This window comes from Ictalurus furcatus, chromosome 9 (assembly GCF_023375685.1).
Source record: "Ictalurus furcatus strain D&B chromosome 9, Billie_1.0, whole genome shotgun sequence".
Taxonomy (NCBI): domain Eukaryota; kingdom Metazoa; phylum Chordata; class Actinopteri; order Siluriformes; family Ictaluridae; genus Ictalurus; species Ictalurus furcatus.
In genome coordinates this window covers 29611664-29637960 of record NC_071263.1, presented here as the reverse complement: position 1 = coordinate 29637960, position 26297 = coordinate 29611664, and the positions used below count along the sequence as shown (strand labels likewise).

General features: G+C 44.1%; 1 protein-coding gene across 1 annotated transcript in view; it reads left to right on the top strand.

Annotated features, from left to right (window-relative positions):
* The window catches only part of grid1a (glutamate receptor, ionotropic, delta 1a), a 54954-nt gene that overhangs the window by 27033 nt on the left and 1624 nt on the right, over positions 1-26297 (top strand). The window contains exons 10-18 of the mRNA XM_053633652.1: positions 303-464; positions 2068-2187; positions 6081-6182; positions 12084-12281; positions 12523-12847; positions 12971-13109; positions 14975-15170; positions 18673-18839; positions 21878-22100. Of these exons, the coding sequence (XP_053489627.1) occupies positions 303-464; positions 2068-2187; positions 6081-6182; positions 12084-12281; positions 12523-12847; positions 12971-13109; positions 14975-15170; positions 18673-18839; positions 21878-22100 (1632 nt within the window). The remainder of the gene's footprint in view (positions 1-302; positions 465-2067; positions 2188-6080; positions 6183-12083; positions 12282-12522; positions 12848-12970; positions 13110-14974; positions 15171-18672; positions 18840-21877; positions 22101-26297) is intronic.

The following is a 26297-nucleotide window of genomic DNA, read 5'->3' as shown; positions in this document are numbered from 1 at the left end:
GGAGTTCATTTATAGCTATCTAACTCGTCTAGCTGGAGCGTCCTGCTGATGAAATCTCCACATCTCCACAAGGTCAGAAATGGAGTTTTTGATGATCTAAGATGACATATCGTTGAGCGCGCTGGGGTTTTTTTGCCTTCCCTCATCCCTTATTGTAAAAAAGACAGCAGAAGTGCCAACTGATCAATTTAATGAACAGTCAGGCCAAAATGTGAGGTAATATTATTCACAGGTTTTATGACTCACTGTGGATTTATGGAGTACCTGTCTGTCTGTCTGTCTGTCTGTCTGTCTGTCTGCAGGTCTCCAGTCTCTACCTGTATGACAGCGTGTTGATGTTGGCGAATGCATTCTACAGGAAGTTAGAAGACAGGAAGTGGCACAGCATGGCGAGTCTGAGCTGCATGAGGAAATCGACTAAACCTTGGAACGGAGGCTGGTCCATGCTCGACACCATCCAGAAGGTAAAGAAGAGAAGCAGTATGAAGTGCGATGCCTACAGTGTACAGTTCTGTAAAGCTCTTTTTAATAGCTCTCTTGCAGGCATAAAGCTCGACAATCCTGTGTAAAAGATTTAACAAAAGGGCATGACATTTCTGCTTCCGATGAACACGTGCTCAGATGCTCTGCGCCCTGAACGCTGCTGTCAGGTTCAGGATTAACTTTTCTGAGCCTGAAATGTTCACGGTTAGATTCAAAGCATCAGTGTAATTCATGCGGATTTCAGCTAATCCTTCTATCTGAAGTGGATTTGTATTTTTTGGGGCTAAGGGATTGTTTACTTTTTATGATGGATTGTTTATTTGGTTTTTTTTTGGGGGGGGGTGGGGGGGGTCTCTGAACTGATCAGGGAATGGATTGTTTATTGTTTATTGCTATTTGTTTGTTTTAGGGGCAGCACTTGGACCTGATAGGGTTGATGGATTGTTTACTGTTTATGGCTATTTGTTTGTTTTAGAGTTAGAACTTGGACCTGACCGGACTGATGGCTTGTTTATTGTTTATTTGTTTGTTTTAGGGGCGGATCTCAGGCCTGACCGGACTGATGGCTTGTTTATTGTTTATTTGTTTGTTTTAGGGGCGGATCTCAGGCCTGACCGGACTGATGGCTTGTTTATTGTTTATTTGTTTGTTTTAGGGGCGGATCTCAGGCCTGACCAGACTGATGGCTTGTTTATTTGTTTGTTTTAGGGGCAGATCTCAGGCCTGACCAGACTGATGGATTGTTTATTTGTTTGTTTTAGGGGCGGATCTCAGGCCTGACCAGACTGATGGCTTGTTTATTGTTTATTTGTTTGTTTTAGGGGCGGATCTCAGGCCTGACCGGACTGATGGCTTGTTTATTTGTTTGTTTTAGGGGCGGATATCAGGCCTGACCGGACTGATGGCTTGTTTATTTGTTTGTTTTAGGGGCGGATCTCAGGCCTGACCGGACTGATGGCTTGTTTATTTGTTTGTTTTAGGGGCGGATATCAGGCCTGACCAGACTGATGGCTTGTTTATTTGTTTGTTTTAGGGGCAGATCTCAGGCCTGACCAGACTGATGGATTGTTTATTTGTTTGTTTTAGGGGCGGATCTCAGGCCTGACCAGACTGATGGCTTGTTTATTGTTTATTTGTTTGTTTTAGGGGCGGATCTCAGGCCTGACCGGACTGATGGCTTGTTTATTTGTTTGTTTTAGGGGCGGATCTCAGGCCTGACCGGACTGATGGCTTGTTTATTTGTTTGTTTTAGGGGCAGATCTCAGGCCTGACCAGACTGATGGATTGTTTATTTGTTTGTTTTAGGGGCGGATCTCAGGCCTGACCAGACTGATGGATTGTTTATTGTTTATTTGTTTGTTTTAGGGGCAGATCTCAGGCCTGACCAGACTGATGGATTGTTTATTTGTTTGTTTTAGGGGCGGATCTCAGGCCTGACCAGACTGATGGCTTGTTTATTGTTTATTTGTTTGTTTTAGGGGCGGATCTCAGGCCTGACCGGACTGATGGCTTGTTTATTTGTTTGTTTTAGGGGCGGATCTCAGGCCTGACCGGACTGATGGCTTGTTTATTTGTTTGTTTTAGGGGCGGATCTCAGGCCTGACCGGACTGATGGATTTCCGCAATAATGGAGCGAATTCTCACGCTCAGTTTGAGATCTTGGGGACGGCGTACAGCGAGACGTTCGGAAAAGACGTCAAACGCGTAAGTGATGTGTTTTTAAAAAAAACACAGTAACAATCACAGTGCCTCTGGGTAGTTCTCTCCTTTCCTCTTTCTAACTCTCGATCTGTTGCCCCTCTTTCCTTCTGTCTCGTTTTTCTGTCTCATCCCTCCATCATCATTACAGACTCACTGTCTCTCTCTTTTGACTTGCCTTTTTTATATATATCTGTCTCTTCTTTCAGCTTCTATTTGCTGAAAGTGTCATATCCGATGAAGACGGAGATTTATTTCAGACGTATCATTAGCTCTCTTTCTCTCCGTCCCTCTTTCCTTCTTGTTTATTCTCTGTACGGATGGCAGAGTGACAGATTCTCTCTATCTGCCTTTGTGTCTCTGTTCTTTGTCTCTGACCACAATGAGGCACACTTCTGAACCGTCTGCTGGGTGGAGCTTGTCAAACTGAATGTTGTTGGTTGCTCAAACATGACCTTATCCATTAGCAGGCTATTTTTAATATTGCGCAGTTAACCGAGCAATTAACAGTGAATGTGTTGTAACAGAGACCAGCCTGCCACGCATATTGCCAAGGACCCCGAGGTACATATGTACCCCGAGGATGTACGTACGAATTCTCACCTTTCACTTCACTCCAAAATGGAAGGCTTAAAAAGACATCAAAGCTTGTACGGATCAATGAAATCATCAAAATACTACCAAAACATTATAATAATCCCGATGTTGGTACTAAACCAGCCCACAATAACCACTGAGACTGAAACCTCTCGTGGAATCAAAAGCTGTGTTTAAGGCCCTTAGTGCAACCCTGGATGCTGCTTTTTCATTTGATTTCAATGTAACTGACATTTCCAACAAAATAAAATGTTATTGCTTGAGAATGATATCAGAAATATGAAATATACAAACCCTATATGATGCTGAGAAACTAGTGCGTGCTTTCATAACTAATAAATTAGACTTGCACTCGGTTAAAGATCTTGTACTTGCATTGGTCTCTGCTTGGTATATCGCTCTGCTTGTATTTCTTCATTTGTGTAAAAGCATCTGCTAAATGAATAAATGTAATTCAGACCGTTTTAAAGTGTTGCTACCCTGCTGTTGTTTTAAATAAAGCTTCAGCTGGTTCAGAAAGCAGCAGCCCATGTCCTCACATGGGAAAGAAATTTACAGCGCATTACTCCAGTCTTATTCAAGCTGACTGCTTATTAAGTTCTATCATGACTACAGAGTTGACGACTACAATATTTAAAGCTCTGAATGCATTTGCTCCAGTGTATCTTGCTGATCGCCCATCCCGAGCAGTTCACTTCTGTTCGTCTGGAGGATCAGTAGCAGTTGAGATGGTGGAAGATGTTCTTCCTACATCACCCCTAACTCTGGAATAGTGTTATCTTTCATCGGTATGTAGTTTTCATCGCGTTTTTGGTGTCGATGTGGAACAGCTTCTGTCAGAGATTCAGAGACGTATGTGGCTGTTAACTGATTAAAACAACTTAGTGTTTTAATACAACCCCGATTCCGAAAAAAATTGGGACGCGGGGTAAAATGTAAATAAAAAGAGAAGGCAGGGATTTGCAAATCTCATTAACCCGTATGTTATTCCGAATAGGACATAGAAAACATGTCAAACGTTTAAAGTGAGGAAATGTACGATTTTAAGGGGGAAAAAAAGAAGGTCATTTTGAATTCGATGGCCGCGATACGTCTCAAAAAAGTTGGGCAACAAAAGGCTGGAAAAGTCAGTGTTGGTAAAAAGAAACCGCTGGAGGTTAATTGGTGACAGGGCAGCAAGATGATTGGGGATTAAAAAAGAGGATCTTAGCGAGGCGGAGTCTTTCAGAAGTAAAGATGGGCAGGGGTTCTGCGAAAAACTGCGTCTACAATTTGTGGGACAATTTCAGAATAATGTTCCGCAGTGGAAAATTGCGAAGAGTCTGAATATCTCATCATCTACATAATATCATCAAAAGATTCAGAGAATCTGGAGAAATCTCTGCGCGCGAGGGACGAGGGTGAAAATCAATATCGCATGCCCGTGATCTTCGGGCCCTCGGGCGGCACTGCATTAAAAACCGGCCTGATTCTGTAATGGAAATCACCGCATGGGCTCCGAAACACCTCCAGAACTCAGTGTCTGTGAACACACTTCACCATGCCATCCTCAAACGCTGGTTAAAGCTCTATCATGTAAAGAAGAAGCCGTACGTGAACATGATCCAGAAACACCGCCGTCTTCTCCGGCCCAAAGCTCATTTAAAATGGACCGAGTCGAAGTGGAAAACTGTTCTGTGGTCAGACCAATCCAAATCTGAAATTCTTTAAACTAAAGAGGACTAAAGAGGAGAGGGACAGTCCGGCTTTTTATCGTCGCTCGGTTCAAAATCCTGCGTCTCTGATGGTATGGGGGTGCGTTAGTGCCTATGGAATGGACAGCTTGCACATCTGGAAAGGCCCCATCACTGCTGAAAGGTATATACAGGTTTTATAGTAACATCTGCTTCCATCCAGATTCCATCCCATCTTTACTTCTCAGAGACTCCGCCTCTCTAATATACTCTTTTTATACCCAATCATCGCACTGACCTGTCGCCAATTAACCTAATTAGTTATAAAACGTTCCTCCAACTGTTACTATTTACTAACACTTACTTTTCCAGCCTTTCGTTGCCCCGTCCCAACTTTTTTGAGACGTTTTTTTTCCCGCGGCCATGAAATTCAAAATGACCTTCTTTTTTTCGTTTTTACGTTGACTCGGTTCAAACATCCGATGCGTTTTCTACGTTCTGTTGTGAATGACATACGGGTTTATTTGAAAGATTCGCAGATCATCGCGTTCCGTTTTCACTTCCATTCATTTACATTTTACACACAGCGTCCCAACTTTTTTTGGAATTGGGTCTTGTACTCGGATATGGGAAAGATAGAGAAACCACTAAGCCATGAACTTAATTGCACAAAAAGCGATCAAAATAACCCAAAAGGCTATAAACCAGTAGCCTCCGGTAAAGTTTATTGCAGAATAAGCTATGTGTGCACCTTCGTTATAAATTCAGTTGATGAGCGAGCACATGGAGTGTGTATCGTTCATGCCGACAGCCATTTCTATAACGAGTGCTATAGATTCAGGAGTGTGTGTTTCATAATGCGTAGCTCTGAGCGTCTTTACTCTTGCGTTTAAGCATGCCCTTATTATATCTGTTCTTTTTTTTTCTGTGATCTTCCTTGATTCTTAAAACATATCCTGCAAATGGTTTCCGCGTTTGTTTTCTGTGCATAAAAGTTTACCACTGATCTGCTGCTATGTGGATTTCACCCCACTCATGGTGCTTTCAAATCCACAGTTTCAAGGTAACACTCAAGTCATTTCCACCGGTCTGTTCTACAGCAGTGTCATAGACGATGTAGGGTAATGTGTTTAACTAGGCTAGCCGTTATTCTAAACCACTGTAAGTGTTTTTAAAAGCCAGCAGTGCTTAACCTTGACCTGGTTTCATTTTTGCATTTAGTGGGGAAATATCCTAAATTAATTCTCATAAAACCGTAACTATATTCTGAATACTGCTTCTTTTTTCTTTTTTCTTTTTTTTTTTTTACATGCATCATGGAATACAGATCGAAGTGATCTTATAGACTTAAATCTATGAGCACAAGTACTTACATTAAATTTCCATCCACATAGACTCTAAAAAATCATTTATTCTCAGTAATACTGATGTCTGTGCTATGACCTGTGCTTAGTTCCTTAGAAGGTTCCAGAAAGATCAATGAAAATACATGTAGCGTAATTGACTTTGATATTTGTTTTTATTGTGCTGATGTTATAGATAGCCATGTTGACATTTTATCTTATGAGCTGTCTCTCTCTGTCTCTGTCTCTCTCTCTCTCTCTCTCTCTCTCTCTGTCCATCTCCCAGTTAGCAGTATGGGACTCTCTCCGCGGCATGAACGGTAGTTTGAAGGAGAGTAAAGTGGACAGCGGGATGCAAGGGGTTTTGCTGAGAGTCGCCACATTACTGGTATGTAATTTAGCACTCTATTAAACAATATTGTGTGAGTTTGTGAGATATTTCAGCTTAGGTAAACATATAGTATCTGGATCACTTGGGGCATGGGGATAATTGTACGGGTAATGACTAATGCAACATTCCAGCTTCGCCTGGGTCTGCTGTGTTCACCAAGGTGTTCACGAATTTGGTACACAGCTCCCAAAACCTGGGAGCTTGCTTGGAGAATGACATATAGCGCAAGTCCTCCAGTCACTGACCAACCTGCAGAGACAGCAATAATAAAGTCTACAACGTGGGTCTGCTTGACCTTCGAAGGACATTGTTGACAGTTTGAGGAGCTGACTTTGTAAGAAGGTCATAATCATGCAGAGATTCTGTAAGGGTCACTGAGACTTGAACCTGAGAAGGTCATTGAAAGGGTGGCACTGGAACAATTCAATGCTAATTTATTTCACTTGTTGCAAGGGAATTTGCTTCAGGCTCAGGAGAGGTGCCAACCTATTGTACTCCTTGTCCTTGTATTACTCTCCACCTTTAGGTCAAAATCACACAGCAGGTTGGGGAATGGTAAATGGTCTGTACTTATATAGCGCTTTTTTTTTTTTTTTTTACTTTAGCAGTTCTACAAAGCGCTTTACCCATTCACACACACACACACACACACACACACACACACACACACCAATGGGAGCAGAGCTGCCATGCAAGGCGCTAGCTTGCCATCAGGAGCAACTTGGGGTTCAGTGTCTTGCCCATGGACACTTCGGCACGTGGAGTCATGTGGAGTCATGTGGAGTCATGTGGAGACATATGGATTCATGTGGAGTCATGTGGAGACATGTGGAGACATGTGGAGTCATGTGGAGTCATGTGGAGTCATATGGAGACATATGGATTCATGTGGAGACATGTGGAGACATGTGGAGTCATGTGGAGTCATGTGGAGACATGTGGATTCATGTGAAGTCATGTGGAGACATGTGGAGTCATGTGGAGTCATGTGGAGACATGTGGAGTCATGTGGAGACATGTGGAGACATGTGGAGTCATGTGGAGACATGTGGAGTCATGTGGAGTCATGTGGAGTCATGTGGAGTCATGTGGAGACATGTGGAGACATGTGGAGACATGTGGAGTCATGTGGAGTCATGTGGAGACATGTGGAGACATGTGGGCCAGGAATTGAACCGCCACTTACCACCTTAATCTCCTCAAAGAATGGAGAGAGGCAGTACCTCTAATAACATCTAATTGAGTAGCATCTATTTGAGACTGGTGGTCTGGTTTTGTGCAGCCACATATTACTTTAGAAGATATTAGGAAAAATACTAGAGGTGTACTTGTGCCAAAACTGGATGGAGCAGTCTGTTTCTGCATTGACTAATGCTGACAAACTCCTGGATGGTCTGGACATGGCAAATTTTTGCACAACCCTGAATTTAACCAAGAGCTATCAGCAGATTCCCTTGATACCAAAGTCCAGGGAAAAACCCCCCATTCTCCACACTGTTTGGTTTACACCAGTACCCTGAGTGTTCTCTCAGCATGATGCTCAGGAATTTATAAAAGCTTTAGAATGGATGAGTTTGTGAGGATATCAAAGAGATGCATCCTTGGACTCTGAGAATACATGGCTGTTGCGTTCAATGAGGGTACACAAAGCCATTATGTGTATATTTTAATAAAAATAAATAAATAAATAAATAAATAAATATGCTGTATATGATGTTCTTCTGATTTTGTTCCCTTGATGAATTTATCACCCTGTTTCCTGGGCCCTCAGGGAGTTTTCAGTCTAAGGTTTATCCTTCAGGCGAAAAGGTTCCTTCTGTCCTTGTGAGTTTGGGTGACTATTACGGAGGTATATTTTACATCTGGCACCAATTGTTTTTCTCTTTGGGCTCGGGAGACCTCCCGTCCTTGTGTCTTCTTCAGTAGATAATTAATTCTCAGCATGTACTGTATGTAGGATGTTTTCTTGTTTTTGCTCAGGAATGTGTGGGTTCAGCTTGTGGCTACCTTCATCCCCTCTCTGTTCTCTTCTGTCTGAGATGATTTTGTTGGATTATTCAGTGAAAAAATTCTAATTCCTTCACCTGTATTCCTAATGCTCTCTGGAACACTATTTCAGACATTGGGTGTGATATAAGAAAAACCTCTTCCAATAATCGAGCTGCAGTTGATCCTCAGAAATAACATTAGACCGGCCTTGGCTGATTGAAGTGCTCAGTATGGAATATCCTGCTTCAGGAGATCAGCAAGATAACCAGATTTCAAATCAGACAGAGCTGTAAAGCAGAGTTTTAGCTTTATTTGGCTTTACTAAAAGAGGCAGAAGGGCAGTCCAATGTGTTGCTATATTTCATAAGAGCACGTAGGGATATCTTAAGATTGCAAGATGGCGAGTGGAACAGTCCCTAACAAATAGTTTTTGTTTATTCAGCTAGACGTAGGCACGTGCAGTCGTTAATCTGACTGTAGATTGTGTATGAAGTAGTCATTAGGATTTGCTTATGTCATCAATGGTATCACCCAATCCCTCTGGGGCTGAGATTTATAGAGTACCTCATTTCAGCCACAGAGGGCATGACAGTAAATGATTTTTCATAGCAGAATAAATGGTTTGGGGCTGGTGGGATATTTATAGGTTGCCTAGATTGTGAACTTTTCACTTTGGAACTCAGGCTATGAGACCTCACTTCCAATGGACTGTCTGTACCACCTTAGACACTTAAGAGACTTTAAACTGGCCAAACTTTTTCACCTGCACCATTAAAAGCATTCTGACAGGAAGCACCACAGCCTGGTTTGGGAACAGCACCAAGTAGGATAGGTGGGATCCCCAGAGAGGGGTGACGCAGCAAACAGGGGACGTCCCCCGGACGTTACGAACGTCCACTTAGGTCTGCATTTAGTCCGGTTTATAACGTTCGCTGGTGGACGTTCCGAGGACGTCAGAGTATAGCAAATCATAACACTACTGAATGTGTTAATTTCAGCGAAAGTCCCCTAAGTGTTCCGAATGGCCGCTGGACTTCCTGTGAACGTCCACAGGATGTCAAGTGGACCCTACACACTGACATTCGGGGGACGTTCGTAGAGGCCATTTAGGGGACGTCCTGGGGACCTTGTTTTGTCAGCTGGGGAGATCAGCTGAGCGCACCGGCCGCACTGAGCTCCCTGACCCGCAGTCTGTCTACAGCAAGTGGTCCTGGACCAAGGCCAGGTAGATAGTGAAGGATCTAAACCATCTGAAAAATGGACTGTTCTCTCTGATGTGGACAGTGCTACCGCTCCATGAAGGTCAACACAGAAAGAATGAGGAGGAGCTTCTTCCCACAAGCCATTTGGGCTCTCAACCAGGACACACCAAGGACTAGAGCTTGGACCTGTTTTCACAACACCCACACCACCTACATTCCATAATACATCTTCTATTCATTCATCTTCGGTGACCACTTCATCCTGTATTTATAAATATTTATCATATATGGGGCAATTTACTACTATACTATATGGGGCAAAAAACTACCTCAGCTTAATGTTGTACGGCATTATATTCCACAAATAATTGCACACATCCGCACTTATAGTCAGACTGTTGGTAAGACCCATCTTTATGTCCTTACATTATATTTGTATACGTTTTTTAAAAATACTTTTTAAATACGTTTCCATTATCTAACTGTATACAAGTAAATTCTGAACTATGTGAATTCTATTTTTCTTTCACAGACAGTCTTAAACAGCATAATACTCTCTGTGGTTGTGTCTGTGACAAATAGAATTTGAATTTGATTTTAAGTCCAATCACTGTACAGCCAGACCCCTCTTATTTCTTCGGCCTCCCTGATCTGCTTACGGAAACCATGACATCACTGGTATCTCGGGTATTTCTATATTCATAATCACAACAGCAGTAAATACAGCTGCGGTCGGAAGTTTACATACACTCATCATGGACATGAATGTCATGGCAATATTGGGCTTTCAATCATTTCTTTGAACTTTTTTTTTTCTGGGGCAGAATGATTGTACGACATACATCTTTAATTTAGAAAAAAGAATTTGGTTCACAAATTTTAATTTATTTGGGGGTTTTCTGTAATCAACCCAGGAGCAAAATTCTCCATACAGGGTCAAAAATATACATACAAACACTTATTATTAATTCAATGGTGCTGAAAGTTCCAAAATGTCCTTTAATTTGCCAAGACCAGGGCCTTTTAATTTCCTGTTAGTGATCATGATTGACCACAGCTGGCAGCTTCTCTGTGCCAACATAAAAAAGGTTTGTTTGACAGCACTCACTGGATTGACCAACACACAGAACTGTGGGAAAGTCCAAGGAGCACAGTGCAGATCTGAAAAAGAGGATGGTGGATTTCCACAAGTCAGGAAGATCTCCTGGAGCCATTTTTAAACAATTGCAGATTCCAAGATCATCAGTTCAAACAAGTTATTGGGAAGTATAGCCACTTTGCCACGGTCCGGAAGAAGACCCAAACTGTCACCCTCAGCTGAGAGGAAATTGGTTCGGATGGTCAGGAATAACCCAGGAACCACCAAGGAACAGGCCTGTCATGAACTGGAACCTGCTGGAACATCAGTGTCACTGTCTACAGTCAAGCGAGTTTTACATCGCCATGGACTGAGAGGCTGCTGCCTGAGAAAGAATCCCCTGCTCCAAATTCGACACCTTCAAGCCCGTGTAAAATTTGCGGCTGCCCACGTGAACAAAGAAAAAGCCTTCTGGAGGAAAGTTTTATGGTCAGATGAGAGAAAGATTGAGTTGTTTGGCCACAATGACCAGAGGTATGTTTGGAGGAGTAAAGAACACTGTACCACTGTTAAGCATGGTGGAGGTAGCATTATGCTCTGCGGCTGTTTTGCGGACAGTGGAACTGGTGCACTGCACAATGTGGATGGAATAATGAAGAAGGAGGACTACCTTAGAATTATTCAGCATAATCTCAAACCCTCAGCCAGACGGTTGAAACTTAGACACAATTGGGTGTTCCAGCAGGACAATGACCCCAAACACACAACACAGCTGGATGTGGAATGGATAAAGCAGGCTAACATTAAGCTTTTGGAATGGCCTTCCCAAAATCCTGATCTCAACCCTATCGAACATTTGTGGATTGTGCTTAAAAACCAACACTGAACTTTACCCATTCTGCCAAGAAGACTGCTCAGATATCCAACTAGAATTCTGCCAGAAGCTGCTGGATGGCTACCAAAAGCGTCTGCTCGAGGTGAAACTTGCTAATGGACATTCAACTAAATATCAGGTGTGCTGTATGTATATTTTTGACCCTGTATGTATAATTTTGACCTTTGACCTGTAGTGTTGACAACAGAAAACCCCAAATAAATAAAAACTTGTGAACCAAATTCTTGTTTTTATTATTTTTATTAAAGATGTATATTGTACAGTCATTCTGCCCCAGAAAAAGAACAGTTCAAAGAGATGATTGAAAGCCCAATATTGCCATGACATTCATCTTAATGATGAGTGTGTGTAAACTTCCGACCACAGCTGTAAGTGCTACAGTTTGCTGGTGTATGTGTTGCAGTGAATAGGTGTGTATTTGTCCTCGATAAATAAACATTGGTTTGTTTAACATGTTGCTTTCATCAGCTCCATTTCCATCTTCATTAGACTGTGTTTTCTCCAGCAAGGCAAAAGTAACAGAAAACTAGGAGAGTCATTTTCAAATAGAAGATCTTAGCTCAAATCCTTCCTGTTAGGCTTTAGCAGCCTATCTGACATTTAAATAATTCTGATGGTTTGTCAAAATGTGCTAATTGTAGTGCTAACGTAGCTAATAGCAGGGTTAACTGAGCTGCCAGACTGGCTAGCTTTGTGAATGGAGTGACAGTGTGGGGTTTTGTGGTGTCTTTCAGGAGGAGCCCTTTGTGATGGCAGCGGAGAACACACTTGGACAACCGAAGCGATATAAAGGCTTCTCCATCGATGTGTTAGATGCTCTGGCAAAAACTCTCGGCTTCAAATATGAGATTTATCAGGTCGCAGATGGAAAATACGGCTCTCCACAACCCAACGGCTCCTGGGACGGTCTGATCGGGGAACTCACCAACAAGGCAATCATAAATAACTAATCAACCATCACCAACACTCAGTCTGAGCCTAGATTAGCTTGATTATTTTTTTTTACCCCTGTTGATGTGAATATAGGGTGACCTAGATGGGTCTGGACTGTAGAGATTCGAACTTAGAAAGTGCACAATTTTGAGTCGTAATGAATGAAAGGTTCTGGAAGAGTTGAGCCTCTCACTGATTGTGTGTATTGTTTGTTAGTGTGTAATGTTGTGTGTCATGCAGAGGGCAGACATGGCGATCGCAGCAATCACCATCACTCCAGAACGCGAGGGTGTGGTCGACTTCACTAAGCGCTACCTGGATTACTCTGTAGGGATCCTAATGAGCAAGTCTGTGGAGAAGCTGTCGATCTTTTCACTCCTGGCGCCCTTTGACCTGTCGGTGTGGGTGTGCCTCTGCGCTGCCGTGCCCGTGGTGGGAGTGATGATCTTCTTCCTGCGCCGTGTTCAGTCTTTCTGTTCACGCCGGAGTGCCGCCACTACCAACATTGCCAACACCAGCTTACTGAACACAGTGTGGATCATTTATGGAGCCTTCACTCAGCAAGGTAACACATATGCGTTACCATGGCTGGCTAAATTTGTTGTAATGTTTGATGAACCATTTGACATGGGAACTATAGGAATTGTAGGAAGTATAGGAATTTTGTGTGTATGTGTGTGTGTTTCAGGTGTGGAGTCAATGGTTGCCTCAGTATCAGTGAGAATCGCATTGGGCAGCTGGTGGCTCTTCACACTCATCGTATGTTCGTCATACACAGCTAATCTTACAGTGTACCTCACTACACACAGACTGGATAACACTGTCAGGTATGACACCTGCACTTTGTTCTTACTCGTTCAGCCAATCAACGATCTCGGTTCCTCTGTACCATCGTCCGCTAAAGGTGTTTCTTCCACTTATTTTTCTGAAACTTTTTCCCAAATGCGGTTATTAGTAGACACTGAAAGGTGAAACGTAAAAGTTGAACATGGACCAACACCCATTTTATACCAATTTCTAATTATTCAGATGGAGAAGTTCACAGAGGAGATGATCAGGAAGGAGATCAGAGAGAAGGTCAAATGGTGATAAGATAATGGAGGATTTAAGAAGAGGATAGCGGAGATGATCGTGGAGGAGATAATTGGGCAGATCGGGAGGTGATCCAGTAGTTCACAGTGATTATGGGAGAGACCAAAGAGGAGGTTTTGGATAAGATAAAAGAGAAGATTAGGAAGGAAGTCATGGAAAAGGTCAGACGAGGATAATGGAGAAGATCAAAGTGTGATCCAGTAGAGCTTATAGGAGAGATCAGGGAGGGTATCAGGAGACTCAATATTATATCAATGAGGAGATCAAGAGAAGACAATTGAAAACATTAGGAAGGACATGATGAAGGAGAAAGGTGGTAAAGGGTATTTTAGTAAATGTCCTAATGTGGAAGAGTTTGTTGTTTGTCCATAGTTTTTTTTTGTACATGTTATTGGAGCAACATTGTGACGCTGTATAATGTGACCCAAGAAGAGGGGCAGCTGATCCCCAGAAAGTACACTGAGATACTGCAGCAGCAGCAGATTTGAGTTTACCAATAGCAACAGAATGCCTGCTAGTGAGACAACCAGCCAAGTGCTGAGTCTGTAACTCTAACGGCTTAAAATATATCACTGCTTATCGTAGCAAAGGTAGAACAGGCAGGAATATGGATTTGATTCAGAGATCAGATCAGTCATGACTCAGTAAGAGAAAAATCTGGTAAATGAAGATCATGGGGATTAGCTGGAGATCATGGAAGGGATCAGGGAGGAGATCAGGGAGGAGATACGGTGGAGATTGCGGAAGACATTGGTTGGAGGTTGTGGAGTGAATCAGCGAGGAGATGGAGGAGGTGGCGAATGTAGAGGATATCAGTAGGAGATCATGAAAGACATCAGGTGGCGATCGTGGAAGACGTCAGGGAGATCAGGTGGAGATCACGGAATACATCAAGTGGAGCTTCAACAACAGGCAGAGATTGTGAAGGAGATCGGGGAGGAGATCATGTGGGAGGAGTAGGTGAGAGAATGGGAAAAGATGGAAAGATGGATTGAAACGTGAGGGAGAAGGCTGTGGGGCAGAGCAATGGACATGCAGAAGTGATTGAAAAGTCATGGGATGTGTAAAGAGTGCTGATTGGTTGTCTATGCTGAGGAATGAAAATGGGGCTGAACTGTCACCTCTGTTATGTTGCTGAGGTTCTGCAGATGTAATTTGGATGTACGTATGCCCATATATTAACTCAAACATTTCAGACGACGACTTCGTTTTTCCTACTTGAAGCCTTTCATATATAGACTCCAAATCGATGATCCTCCACGATGTTCATTAAACGGCCTTGACTGAATGGTCATTGTTATTCTGATCAGCGCCGAGTTCAGACGCATATCTCACGCACTCGATTAACAAATCCAATTATCTGAGCCGTTCTCATTAACGCAGAGTTAAATTAACACCATTGATGCACATCAGGCTTCAGCAACTTCAAGAAAACACTTACGCCATTAATTGTTTTTCTGACATGTATGTCATAGCGTTCACTTCCTTTCATCTACGATTCTCCAGAGACTCGTGCCTGCCTATCTAATGAACCTATGAGAAATCCAGCCACGTCTGTAACTCTTCTCTTCTCCGTGTGTGTGTGTGTGTGTGTGTTTAGGTCTCTGCAGGATCTGGCGCAGCAGTCAGGCATTAATTACGGCACAGTGAGAGACTCGGCTGTGTTTGAATATTTCAAGATGAAGGGGACGAACCCACTGGAGCAGGACAGCACATTCTCTGAGCTGTGGAGGACCATCAACAAACATCAAGGACAGGAGAACTGTGTACACACTCTGGCTGAAGGCATAAGAAAGGTAACACACAGAGTTCGGTTACACTCTACGATAAAGGTGTGAGCATCACAATGTCTTCAGTTTACACAAAACACACACACACACACACATTCTCTGTTCCAGCGTAAGCGTTTGTTCTTCAGTCCATACACAGTTTCCCCATCTTTATGACAAAATGGAAGCCCTTAGTGTCTGGGGAAACATGGATAAGGGATAAGAGCTTCAGCGAAGAATTCAGATTGGTATTGCATTAATGTGTTGGTTAGTGCTGAAGAATAATGACATAAACAACAATAAACAGTCTTCATTAAGTGTTTTATCATGGTCAGCGTGGTGGTGGATCTACAGCCTGTTCCTGGAACACTAGTCAGGAGGCAGGAATACACCCTGGATGGGATGCCAGTCCATTGCAGGACACCATGCACACACTCATTCACACGTAGGGCCAATTTAGCACAGCCTCTGCTCACCAGCATGTTTAAGCAGGTGGCAAGGAACCAGAGAACCTGGAGGAACCCTAGATAGACTTGTGAAACTCCAGAGACAGTAAACAGAGATGTGAGGCAGCAACACACCGTACCACCGTGCTGCCTGTGGTGAATAGTGACCAGTGTAGTTTTTGATAGGGTACAGGTGGCATTGGTCAAACATTTTTGGAGGTGGCGTTGGTCTACCTACTGCATCTGCAGGAGCAAGTGGCATTGATTAAACCTTCTGATGATATTAGGTCAATGCTGGCCCACACTCAGCACTTACTCTCCTAGTGTAGAAGCTAGTTTGAACCTCACCATTAACCATGCAGGAAAGCAAAAGAGGTTATGGATGACGGAGTGGAGTTAGCTAGCTATCTGACCCGGTTAGAAATGGATTTCTCGATTGCTCATTTCTGTTTCACGCTTCGTCTTTGGCTTTTCGAAGGTTTCAAGCGCTGCGTTTCTCTTGCAGCTCTGACACTGGAGACTCCTTCTATACCATGGAAGAGGGAGGCAGGAATGCGCAGGAATGACCTTTGCTTGACTTGCATGAAGTTTTGCAGACTTGATAAAGTTCCCGTGTCTGTTACACAGTCTATGTAATGGTCTTATTGTGTTGTGGAGATTAATGATGAGGTCAGTTAGGGTCGGAGAATGTGGGCGGAGTCCGGAAGATGTCAGGCTGTAATACGGCAGGGTGAATGGGGAGCAGGGTTATGCTGATGTGCTGCAGTCTGTGGGTGTGATGCCCATAAAGTTGAGGCCTGAGAGTACTGTTAATGCGGCGGTGTGCCTTTAGGCCAGAAGGCAGGTTTTCTTTCAGTGAGTCTGCAGGGAACAGTAAAACAGAACATTAGCATGCAGTAGCTGGTATTTTGCCCATTTGATTTGCTTCTTTTTTTCTTTTTTTTTGTGTCTTAAATGATGTTTTCCCCAAATCAGGGTCCATTTATTTTAGAAAGTCATATCTGTTTATGAATATCTATTATATGGCATTTAATCGCTCATAAACGGCTGTGATATACTGTAGAGGAAGAAAATGCGCTGTAATTTTCAGGGTAGTAACAGTTGCTTCACGTCATCACGCCACCCCATTGCGGATTATTTTTCTCCAAGAGCACGACCCTGAAAGTAATGTAGAGCAGTGTCTTTTCAGTGGAGCAGACGGACAACGTATCAGCCAGTCTGTCGTTTGTTCTGTCTTGTTCTCGTTTTATCCTGCGAACACAAAGCAATATTTCAGCAGCCACTGAAGCCTCACTGCTCTCAGGATGTCTGTATCAGAGTTTGTGGCTGTGTCAATACACTCGGTACGTTTGCACGGACGACGATATTCCGATGTTAACCCTGATTAAGACACTAGCATGTAAACAGAGATTATCGAGGACCTTAATCCGATTAAAGTCGTACTCGAAGTAAACACGAATGGGATTAAGACGTGTGGAGTATTCCTGTTTTAGTCGCATTACAGACATGTACACACCTTCATCACACTATTAACGCCGTGTGAGAGTTTTCACCGCATTGTGAGACAGGACACGTACACACGGCAGCGCTCAACCGTTTGATGGCAAACAAGAGAGCACGGCTGCATCCCAAACCGCGTACTTGCCTGCTACAGTATACAGTAGGAGATATACATGTATATCAGCTACTATATAGACGGTAAGTACGCGGTTTGGGACGCAGCCCACGGCTTCAATCAGTCGTCTATTTGCACGTACAGCACGACAAATAATTACCTGCACTTGAAGGTTTCGTAAAATTAAAAATAAAAACACCCAAAACTGTAAACAGTACCATAACGAAGACCAACTGTACACCGATACGTGAAATTCTGCAGGGAACGTCGGACGGCGTGGCGTGGGGACGTAATGACGTGTGCCGTTAATCGATCTATGTTCTATAACACGTAAAACAAGAACATGAAAGGAATCGTCTAAAAGCGACTCATGTAAACACCTTAATCAGAATATCGTCTTATTCAGAATAAGCTCCGTAATTAGATTACTGCTGTCCGTGTAAACGCAGTCAGTGTTAGATTAATAATTAGATTAACAGTTTGTATTTACATTCAGTGTCCATGAAACACGTTAGTTCCTTCTGACCAATCACAGACTGAGCTGAGTGTTCTCACATCAGCAGATCGTTCAGAACAAACTTTACAACTCAGGATCATTAATATTTCCTTCAGCAGGTCTGAGAAAATGATTCACTTTTGTCCAGGTCGCTGGGGAGTTTATAGATAATAATAGATCTCATATGATCCAAAAGCACGCGAATAAATCTCTTCCTTTGTGATCTTGTTGGAAGCACATGAAGCACGATTAGATGAAGTCCTGCACAACATGACAGTGCGAGTAAAACCTATATCGAGCGAACTGTCTGATGTGTCTGATGATTTAATTAGTAAATGACATCTGACAGTTAATTATAGACACTGCGTTTGTGTTTTCTATTAGCGTATTAGCGCTGTCTAGGGTTTGTGGGTTTGAAGTGACTTCGGATTGCTTTTGTCAGATTTGGCAACCCCGCTTTTGAGAAAATGTGATCGCAGTGTGGTCAGCGGAGACGAAATGGAGACACATGAAGACACCTGGTGTGAATGTCTGTCTGATCTGTTCCCTCGTGCTCGGGTTGTCTGACACGGAGCTTAATACCAAATCTGGACAGGCCGAGAGAGAGAGAGAGAGAGAGAGAGAGATAGAAATATATATAGAGAGAGAGATAGACTAAGGCCTACCACTAAAGCTATCATGAATTGAAATGACAGACAGACAGAGAGCGAGAGAGAGAGAGAGAGAAAGAGAGAGAGAGATAGAAATAGAGAGAGAGAGCGAGAGAGAGAGAGACTAAGGCCTGCCAATAAAGCTATCATGAATTGAAATGACAGACAGACAGAGACAGAGAGAGAGAGACAGGTTGTTTTTCTGGAAAATAATATGCTGATAAATAGGAAATGAAAGTCTCATACATTTTTAAGAATCTCATTTCGGAACCTTTGTGTGTGTGTGTGTGTGTGTGTGTGTGTGTGTGTGTGTGTGTGTTAGGTAAAGCAGGAGGCGTATGTATTCCTGTGGGACATGGCTGTGTTGGAGTATGCTGCCCTGACTGATGATGAATGTTCGCTCACGGCTACGTCAGACCCACAACATACCAAAGGCTACGGCATCGCCCTTCAGCACGGCAGTCCTCACCGAGACATCCTCTCACACACGTCTGTCTCACCCGTCTCTCTGTCTGTCTGTCTGTCTGTCTGTCTGTGTGTCTCTCTGTCTGTCAGCACGGCAGTCCTCACCGAGACATCCTCTCACACACGTCTGTCTCACCCGTCTCTCTGTCTGTCTGTCTGTCTGTCTGTCTGTGTGTCTCTCTGTCTGTCAGCACGGCAGTCCTCACCGAGACATCCTCTCACACACGTCTGTCTCACCCGTCTCTCTGTCTGTCTGTCTGTCTGTCTGTCTGTGTGTCTCTCTGTCTGTCAGCACGGCAGTCCTCACCGAGACATCCTCTCACACACGTCTGTCTCACCCGTCTCTCTGTCTGTCTGTCTGTCTGTCTGTGTGTCTCTCTGTCTGTCAGCACGGCAGTCCTCACCGAGACATGCTCTCACACACGTCTGTCTCACCCGTCTCTCTGTCTGTCTCTCTGTCTGTCTGTCTGTGTGTCTCTCTGTCTGTCAGCACGGCAGTCCTCACCGAGACATCCTCTCACACACGTCTGTCTCACCCGTCTCTCTGTCTGTCTGTCTGTCTGTCTGTGTGTCTCTCTGTCTGTCAGCACGGCAGTCCTCACCGAGACATCCTCTCACACACGTCTGTCTCACCCGTCTCTCTGTCTGTCTCTCTGTCTGTCTGTGTGTCTCTCTGTCTGTCAGCACGGCAGTCCTCACCGAGACATGCTCTCACACACGTCTGTCTCACCCGTCTCTCTGTCTGTCTCTCTGTCTGTCTGTCTGTGTGTCTCTCTGTCTGTCAGCACGGCAGTCCTCACCGAGACATCCTCTCACACACGTCTGTCTCACCCGTCTCTCTGTCTGTCTGTCTGTCTGTCCGTGTGTCTCTCTGTCTGTCAGCACGGCAGTCCTCACCGAGACATCCTCTCACACACGTCTGTCTCACCCGTCTCTCTGTCTGTCTGTCTGTCTGTCTGTCTGTCCGTGTGTCTCTCTGTCTGTCAGCACGGCAGTCCTCACCGAGACATCCTCTCACACACGTCTGTCTCACCCGTCTCTCTGTCTGTCTGTCTGTCTGTCTGTCTGTGTGTCTCTCTGTCTGTCAGCACGGCAGTCCTCACCGAGACATCCTCTCACACACGTCTGTCTCACCCGTCTCTCTGTCTGTCTGTATGTCTGTCTGTGTGTCTCTCTGTCTGTCAGCACGGCAGTCCTCACCGAGACATGCTCTCACACACGTCTGTCTCACCCGTCTCTCTGTCTGTCTGTCTGTCTGTCTGTCTGTGTGTCTCTCTGTCTGTCAGCACGGCAGTCCTCACCGAGACATCCTCTCACACACGTCTGTCTCACCCGTCTCTCTGTCTGTCTGTCTGTCTGTCTGTCTGTGTGTCTCTCTGTCTGTCAGCACGGCAGTCCTCACCGAGACATCCTCTCACACACGTCTGTCTCACCCGTCTCTCTGTCTGTCTGTCTGTCTGTCCGTGTGTCTCTCTGTCTGTCAGCACGGCAGTCCTCACCGAGACATCCTCTCACACACGTCTGTCTCACCCGTCTCTCTGTCTGTCTGTATGTCTGTCTGTGTGTCTCTCTGTCTGTCAGCACGGCAGTCCTCACCGAGACATCCTCTCACACACGTCTGTCTCACCCGTCTCTCTGTCTGTCTGTCTGTCTGTCTGTCTGTGTGTCTCTCTGTCTGTCAGCACGGCAGTCCTCACCGAGACATCCTCTCACACACGTCTGTCTCACCCGTCTCTCTGTCTGTCTGTCTGTCTGTCCGTGTGTCTCTCTGTCTGTCAGCACGGCAGTCCTCACCGAGACATCCTCTCACACACGTCTGTCTCACCCGTCTCTCTGTCTGTCTCTCTGTCTGTCTGTGTGTCTCTCTGTCTGTCAGCACGGCAGTCCTCACCGAGACATGCTCTCACACACGTCTGTCTCACCCGTCTCTCTGTCTGTCTCTCTGTCTGTCTGTCTGTGTGTCTCTCTGTCTGTCAGCACGGCAGTCCTCACCGAGACATCCTCTCACACACGTCTGTCTCACCCGTCTCTCTGTCTGTCTGTCTGTCTGTCCGTGTGTCTCTCTGTCTGTCAGCACGGCAGTCCTCACCGAGACATCCTCTCACACACGTCTGTCTCACCCGTCTCTCTGTCTGTCTGTCTGTCTGTCCGTGTGTCTCTCTGTCTGTCAGCACGGCAGTCCTCACCGAGACATCCTCTCACACACGTCTGTCTCACCCGTCTCTCTGTCTGTCTGTCTGTCTGTCTGTAACCCTTCAGCATGGCAGTCCTCACCAAGACATCCTCTGACGTGTCTGTCTTACTCATCTGTCTGTCTGTCTGTCTTTTGCCAATCAGCAGTCCTCAAGACATCCCTTCACACACATCTGTCTTACCTGTCTGTCTGTCTGTCTGTTTCACTCTGCCTGTCTCACGCTATGTATTCCTGTCGATCTCTCTCTGTCTGTGTCTGCCTCCCTTTCTGCTTGCCTCTCTGTCTGCCTATGTATCTGTCTGTCTCTCTCTCTCTCTCTGCCTGTCTGTGTGTCTGTCTGTCTTTCACCAGTCAGCTTGGTAGTCCTCAAGACATCCTCTCACACACATCTGTCTTACCTCTCTCTCTCTCTCTCTCTCTCTCTCTTTCCACCTGCCACTGTGTCTGTCTCCCTCTCTCTCTGTCTGTCTGTCTCTGTCTGCCTGCTCTCTCTCTCTCTCTCTCTCTCTCTCTCTCTCTCTCTGTCTCAAACATGACTGTTTCTCCTGTGTGTCTGTCTGTCTACTGCTGCCTCACAGATGTCCATTTACTTGTTCTATCTCTCTGCCACACATACACATTTGCCTCTCTCTCTCTCTGTCTCTTTCTCTCTCTCTCTCTCAATCTGCCTCTCGCTCTCTCTCTCTCTTGATCTGTCTCACATGTCTTTTTTGTCTCTTGTGATATTAAACAGTAAATGTAAATGTAAGTTTTTCAGTAATGAATGATTATTATTATGTCTGCCCTCATAAAAACACTTTCACATATACAGTACTTTAGTTCATTATCACATTAATGTGTGTGTGTGTGTGTGTGTGTGTGTGTGCAGGATCCTCGAGCTGCAGCAGCATGGTGATGTGGATGTGTTAAAGCAAAAGTGGTGGCCACGTAAAGGCCGCTGTATCAATGAGCGTCGCTCGGAGAGTCGAGCTTTAACACTGCACGCGCTCTCTGGAGTGTTCTGTTTACTTGCTCTAGGCCTGTTCGTATCAGGCCTGGTGGGGGCGCTGGAGAGCTGGTACACACACACCCCTTGCAGAACCATTACACAGGTAAACACACACACACACACACACACACAAAATAACATTTGAGAAGGAACCAACACCTGGCTGTTTTACAGCAGAGCAGTATACCACTGTTTACAGCTCCTGAGAGTCTTATTTTCTTCTAAAAGAACTCCCCCACTGCTAGCGAAAAATTTGAAATACCCATAAATTAGCAATTTAGTCGAACAATAAATCGGTTCATTTTAAGATTCTCAGCAATCACTAATCTAGGAGCAGGTTTAGACTTTGCTAATGTAATAGAAAGAAGGACTTTACCACTTAAATCCAGCACTGTAATAAAACACAAGACACTCCAGATGTTCCATAGGCAGTATATAATCAGCAGATAATAAAAATACCCACTCTCAGAAAGCTACCAAACTACAACCCTGATTCCCAAAAAAGTTGGGACAGTATGGAACATGCTAATAAAAATAAAAGAGGACTGATGTGTAAACGTATTTAAACAAAAGACCTGTTTTAACTAATCAACTGCTTAATAGGTGTTATCAAAAGAAAAGGTGATGTTACACAGCGGTAAACAGGCGACTGTCCCAACTTTTTTGGAGTGTGTTGCAGTCATCAGATTTGAAAAGAGTGTGTATTTTCAAAAGTAAATTTAATTCACAAAGTATGTGTTTCCAATACAGTACAGGGAGAACTGAATTTTCAAACGACTCTTTTTGTTGTTGTTTTTTTATGCATTTTCCATACTGTCCCAACTTTTTTGGAATTGGGTTTGTGAACATTTATGCATTGCTGGAGTGGTATCGTCCCCCCCAATCCCCCGCCCCCACCTCGAGTAAAAAATAAATAAATAAATAAATAAATAAAAAGGAAAAAGTCGTCCTCTTTTTGGAAAACCAGAATATGGCCACCATAACTTCTGTGTTGTATCAACTTGCTTTACATAAGTGGCCCAAAGTAACCCTCCGAGCCCTGGATGGGGCCTGCGGTATATATACGGTCATGAGAACAGTTTTAGTGGAAATTTGCTAACCTAAAACTTAAAAAGTCCTTCTGAGTGCTATGAAAATGGTGCTCTGGTTAAATTTGCTCTGTGCAAGCGGCAAATGAATGTCAACGATGTGGGTGTTTAGAGAGAGCGTGGAAAAGACTGAGCAGTTAATAAACAAAATCATTAATAAAAGCCTGAAATATTTCTAGAGTTTTTGCGGTGGCCTTCGGGTGTCATTAATCACATTACCTTTTAATCACATGGCATTTGTAGTCATGAAGAATGCTGACCTGTAGGTGAGGATAAAGCGTGTATAGATCTGTTCTTCAGCGATTCTTCACTCCGTGTGAGTGGGATTTTTGGGGACGTTATGGCTCAAGAGTTCACCCTGGCTCAGAAGGTCAAGAGTTCACACCCTGACACTGGCAAGCTTCCACTGTCTGATGTCTTTGAGCACCTCCCTTGACCCTCTCTGTTCCAGGGGCATCAGATCAGGGCTGACCCAGTGCTCTGACCCCAACTTGCTAATAATTGAGATATGTGAAGAAGAAAATAAAAAAAAATTCACTGTATATATGTGGGAATAAAGTTGAAACCAACTGCACCTAGGTCCTGGTAGCATTAACGGAGCTTTTTATTCAAATCGAGTCCAGGAGGAGTTTTCAGTAACTGGAGATGAGTTGGCCTGGGCTAACTCACTAGGGAACACCCACACCACCACCCAGAGTACCTGTAGTTTCTGGGATTAAATCCAACGATTGCCTAGAACAAGCCGATTTTTCAAGAAGTGTCTACTAGTAGAAAGCAGTGTGATGTGTCTATCTTGCCTGAACTCTTATTGGGCTGAAGTGAGGTTTCATGGGAATAATCACTCCAGGGTACATATAAAAAACATCTCTTCAGCTCTTCTCAGTGTGAGGCACCAAGCATAGAGCTAACCAACTGATGAATAAGGACCTGGCTCAAGGGCCGAAGATTTGAGCTCGCACTCTAAGCAGGAAAAGCGCTTGATGTTGGAAACCGATCCTGCTTCACTCCAGGCCTTCGTTTCTTTTGCTTTTACATTAGGGATTTTTTTTGTTGTTTTTACTCTGGTACTGTACCTCTGCATGCTGCAATACAGGTATCAGCCCTGTTATAGTGTATGCTATCTCTCCTCCCAAGGCGAATGAAACTGCCCCAAGTGCATGGTGCCCTTCATGGAGGAAAGGGCCCAAGCAGATTGTAATTGAGATGAGATGCTCCAGCAAGCTCCCTCAATGTTAGCTACAGAAGTCATCTTAACTTGTCCTGACAGACTATCAGAGGAAGCAAGTCACAAAGCCTCCTCGTTCCGATGTCTTTTTCACCCCGAATGCATAAGCCAGTGGCAGCTCAGTTTCCCTACGTCAGAGCCATTAACCTGTGGTTAACCTTCAGCAGACTGCTCAATAGCTTAGCATAACTGGGATTTATATACCTTTCTATGCAATCTATTCATTTTTATTTGTGTGGTGATTTTAACATCAAATCTGGATGTAGATTTATATTTAGATCCATAACGAGCAAACCAGAGGTGACCGTGGCAAGAAAAACTCTGAGATGATATGAGGAAGTGTACAGGTGTATAAGAGTAAAGGCAAATAGCACTAAGAGTATTGAAAGGATGAGCATATACTATGGGCACGTTGAAGTCCAAAAGTTATTCCAGTATTTGCAAGGGAAAAGTTACATGTAGGTTCAAGTTAGAAACGTGATCTCGAATTTTACAGATGTGCCATTGAGATTACGCAGAGTACACCATGTGGCCAAGCGGTATTCCAGATTTAATCCGCCTTTGCTAGTACAATAAGCTCCACTCTTCTGGGAAGGCTTTCCACGTCATTTTGGAACGAGGCTGTGGGGATTTGTGTTCATTCAGACACGAGTGTTAGTGAGGATCGGCAGTGGTGTCAGGGTTCCGGTTCATCCCAAAGGTGTTCAGTGGGGTTGAGGACAGGGCTCTGTGCAGGACACTCGAGTTCTGTCATGCTGGTACAGGGTTTGGGTCTCTTAATTCCAGTGAAGGAAAATTGTAATGCTACAGCATGCAACAGACGTTCGATACGCTTCTGGGCTTCCAACTTTCTGGGTTTCAACCGTTTGGGGAACAACCATTCACATACTTTTGGCCATATGGTGTATGTAGTTCATACCTCATTTTACCTCAAGTTCATTTTATTGTGTAGAAGCATCTGAAAAGGGTTTTTCAGTAGTCTTTAAAGAGGTCTAGGATGAATCTTGGGTGTACGCTGTTTTTGGAAAATACAAATGGTATATCTATGTGGGCACTTGCCTCTCCCAGAGCTCTGTGGACCAGTATACGGTGTGTCAGGAAGCACGGACGTTATGGGATGATGATGATGTGGTGGTGGTGGTGGGGAGGTAGGGGGGTGTGTTAGGGCGTGCAGTGAGGAAGAAAGCCTTGAGAGGCCTCAGGTGTGTTGTCACGCTGTTGTCAGAGTAGGTAGGATGCGTTGGCTGCGCTGAAACTCCATTGAGTGTGCAATCGTTTACAGTCTGGGATGCTCTAAGTGCTCATCTCCAGCACTAACATGGCAAGCTGTTAAATCTGCTCTTATCAGGCACCCCACAGAGCTTTGTGGAGAAAGATTGCTGGTTGTACATCTTTATCCCCGACTGTAATCATTCTTCTTACAGTTTTGCTGTAACAATTTCAAAACAGTAAGCTAGTGGCCCCAGCATGAACTTCTTGAGGGAAGAACACGCAACCGAATATAATAGAAGGGCTGAACAAATCATATTAATTATCTCGCCTACCAGGCAAGAGAAACTCCAATGTGCTGCCGACTCCCACTGTTCTTCTCCGGCAGTCCAATTAACTAGGCTAAAAAAGATGAAGGGAAAAAAATAATGACATGCATTAATAAATAGATTATAAATATAAATAAACAAATAAGTATTCGTATCACTGCGAGGGTCGAATTTAAGAAGCCCTGGTTTTTATCCTCTCCTGACAATGTCTCTGATGGTAAAGCCTTGTGTTTGCACTCTTGATAAAAGCAGAAAGCCTTCGGCTGACGTTTTTGCCTACGCGCTGTGCTGTGCTGTGATGTCTGGCTAGAATCTTCATTTTTGCATGAAGCGTTAGAATTCGAGAGCGTTGTGCTGTATTGTACCCAGTTTGTTCATGGTTTCCCTGTCCCGTCATGTTCACGTTTCTGGAAATATAATAAAAAATCATTTCCACTAACGGTTAGACC